This window comes from Sinocyclocheilus grahami, unplaced genomic scaffold (genome assembly GCF_001515645.1).
Source record: "Sinocyclocheilus grahami isolate Dianchi unplaced genomic scaffold, SAMN03320097.WGS_v1.1 scaffold19245.1, whole genome shotgun sequence".
NCBI classification, from domain to species: domain Eukaryota; kingdom Metazoa; phylum Chordata; class Actinopteri; order Cypriniformes; family Cyprinidae; genus Sinocyclocheilus; species Sinocyclocheilus grahami.
Genome location: NW_015517514.1, coordinates 1,860 through 3,497, shown reverse-complemented (window position 1 = coordinate 3,497; position 1,638 = coordinate 1,860). Strand labels below are relative to the sequence as shown.

General features: G+C 35.6%; 1 protein-coding gene across 1 annotated transcript in view; it reads right to left on the bottom strand.

The window, feature by feature from the left end:
• Window positions 1-56: 56 nt before the first annotated feature.
• LOC107579692 (prolyl 4-hydroxylase subunit alpha-2-like) overlaps window positions 57-1,638 on the bottom strand; it is a gene marked incomplete at its 3' end in the record, with an annotated part of 2,805 nt that continues 1,223 nt past the window's right edge. Inside the window, exon 4 of the mRNA XM_016265491.1 lies at window positions 57-307. Within this exon, the coding sequence (XP_016120977.1) occupies window positions 57-307 (251 nt within the window). The remainder of the gene's footprint in view (window positions 308-1,638) is intronic.

Here is a 1,638-nt window from a genome sequence, read left to right as displayed (position 1 = left end):
GATCATCTAGTGTCAACTAGCTGGTCAAACATAACAGATCGAGAGAAATGGCCTACCGATGGCCACCAAGCGTCGTGTGAGTTCGATGGCTCGTGGCAGGTCACCCATCTGATAGACTGAGTAACTAAGATAATCCAAAATATCAGCTTTGGCCGTCTTGGCGTCTTCCCCAGAGTCCATCTGTCTGAGCGCCTGCTGCATCCACAGCACTGAGTGATAATAGTCCATCTCATTGTAGGCCAGTCTGCCCATGTCAAAGCAGTCGTCCACCGTCAGCTCAGCGTTGTAGCGCACCCCTGCGGACAGAACGCCACATCATTTATCACAGGTTTTACAATGGATATTATATTGGACCGAGTGTTACTTTAAGTCATGTGCACACTATATGATCTATAATGGTCCTATATGATTGTTGCTTGTCAAACTGTGCAAACCTGATCCCAGCTATCAGCCATGTCACACTGTGAGATCTGTTGTCATTAATGTCAAGAGTCAGAGCTCGTTAAAAACGGACAAACACAAAAACACTTCATATACATTTCTGTTGTCTGTTCTGTTTACTGCTGTCATTATTTTTAGTAATTTTGTTGTGTTTTTGTCTACGTCTATATAGTTCTTATTAAATTCGATTTCAGTGTCCATTTATTTAATCTTAATTATTTTAGTACTTCAACTTAACTCAACTTTTCTTGGCAACTAGCTGAAATAATTTCTTAATATATATTTCACTTATTTTCATATTTCAGCTAGTACTTATTTTATTTCAAGCTATAAATGCTTTCATTAATCTTAAAGTTGTAGTAATTTTGTTGCTTGTCATTTTTATTATTTACATATTTATTAAGTTTTAGATTTTAGCGTCAGTTTGTTTAGTTTGAGTTATTTAGTGCTTCAGCTTAAACTAAAGAATAAAAACTGTCATTGCAAGAGGGAGGGGAAATTATTTTTATAAAAAATTATGAGGGCACATGAATGATGTACACAGATAAATCGTGTATAATAAATAATGCAATTTTCCATAAAAAAATAAGAACTTGAGTAAAAACTTAAAAAATACCTTTTAACAGGATTTTAAACATTAACAGCTAAAAATTAACTAACAATCTCTTTGTTAAATCTCTACTCTTTTGAGGACAATTCACATGAAGCACTGGGGTACATACAGTTCTGCTTATAGTTTATGTGCCTCTTGCAGAATATGCAAGATGTTAATTTAACTTCTGAAGCAAACTGTAATTCAAAAGTTTACACGCCCAGGTCATGGATGTCATAACACACACCAAATTTGGTTTGAATACACTGAAGTGTTGCTGAGATATAGCCTCACATCCAACTAATTTATCAAATTTGTTCAGGTGTTATTCACGAACGGTTCGACTAATCAACTTGAATTTGATCACGTTTTGTCAGCATGGCCTGAAGATAATCTAGTTCGATTTTCGCAAAAATTGGACCGACAGTCTAGGAGGAGTTCAAAAAAGTCATGCAATCGCAATGGAAAATTAAGTCAATGCAATCGAATCATCTTGAGACAAAGAATCAGGTTCAATCAAGGAATTATGATTCATACGTTTTTAGCATAAAGTGCAAATTTGCACAGTTGGTTGCACTAGAGGGATTGAGTTAGAGGCTCCAAAT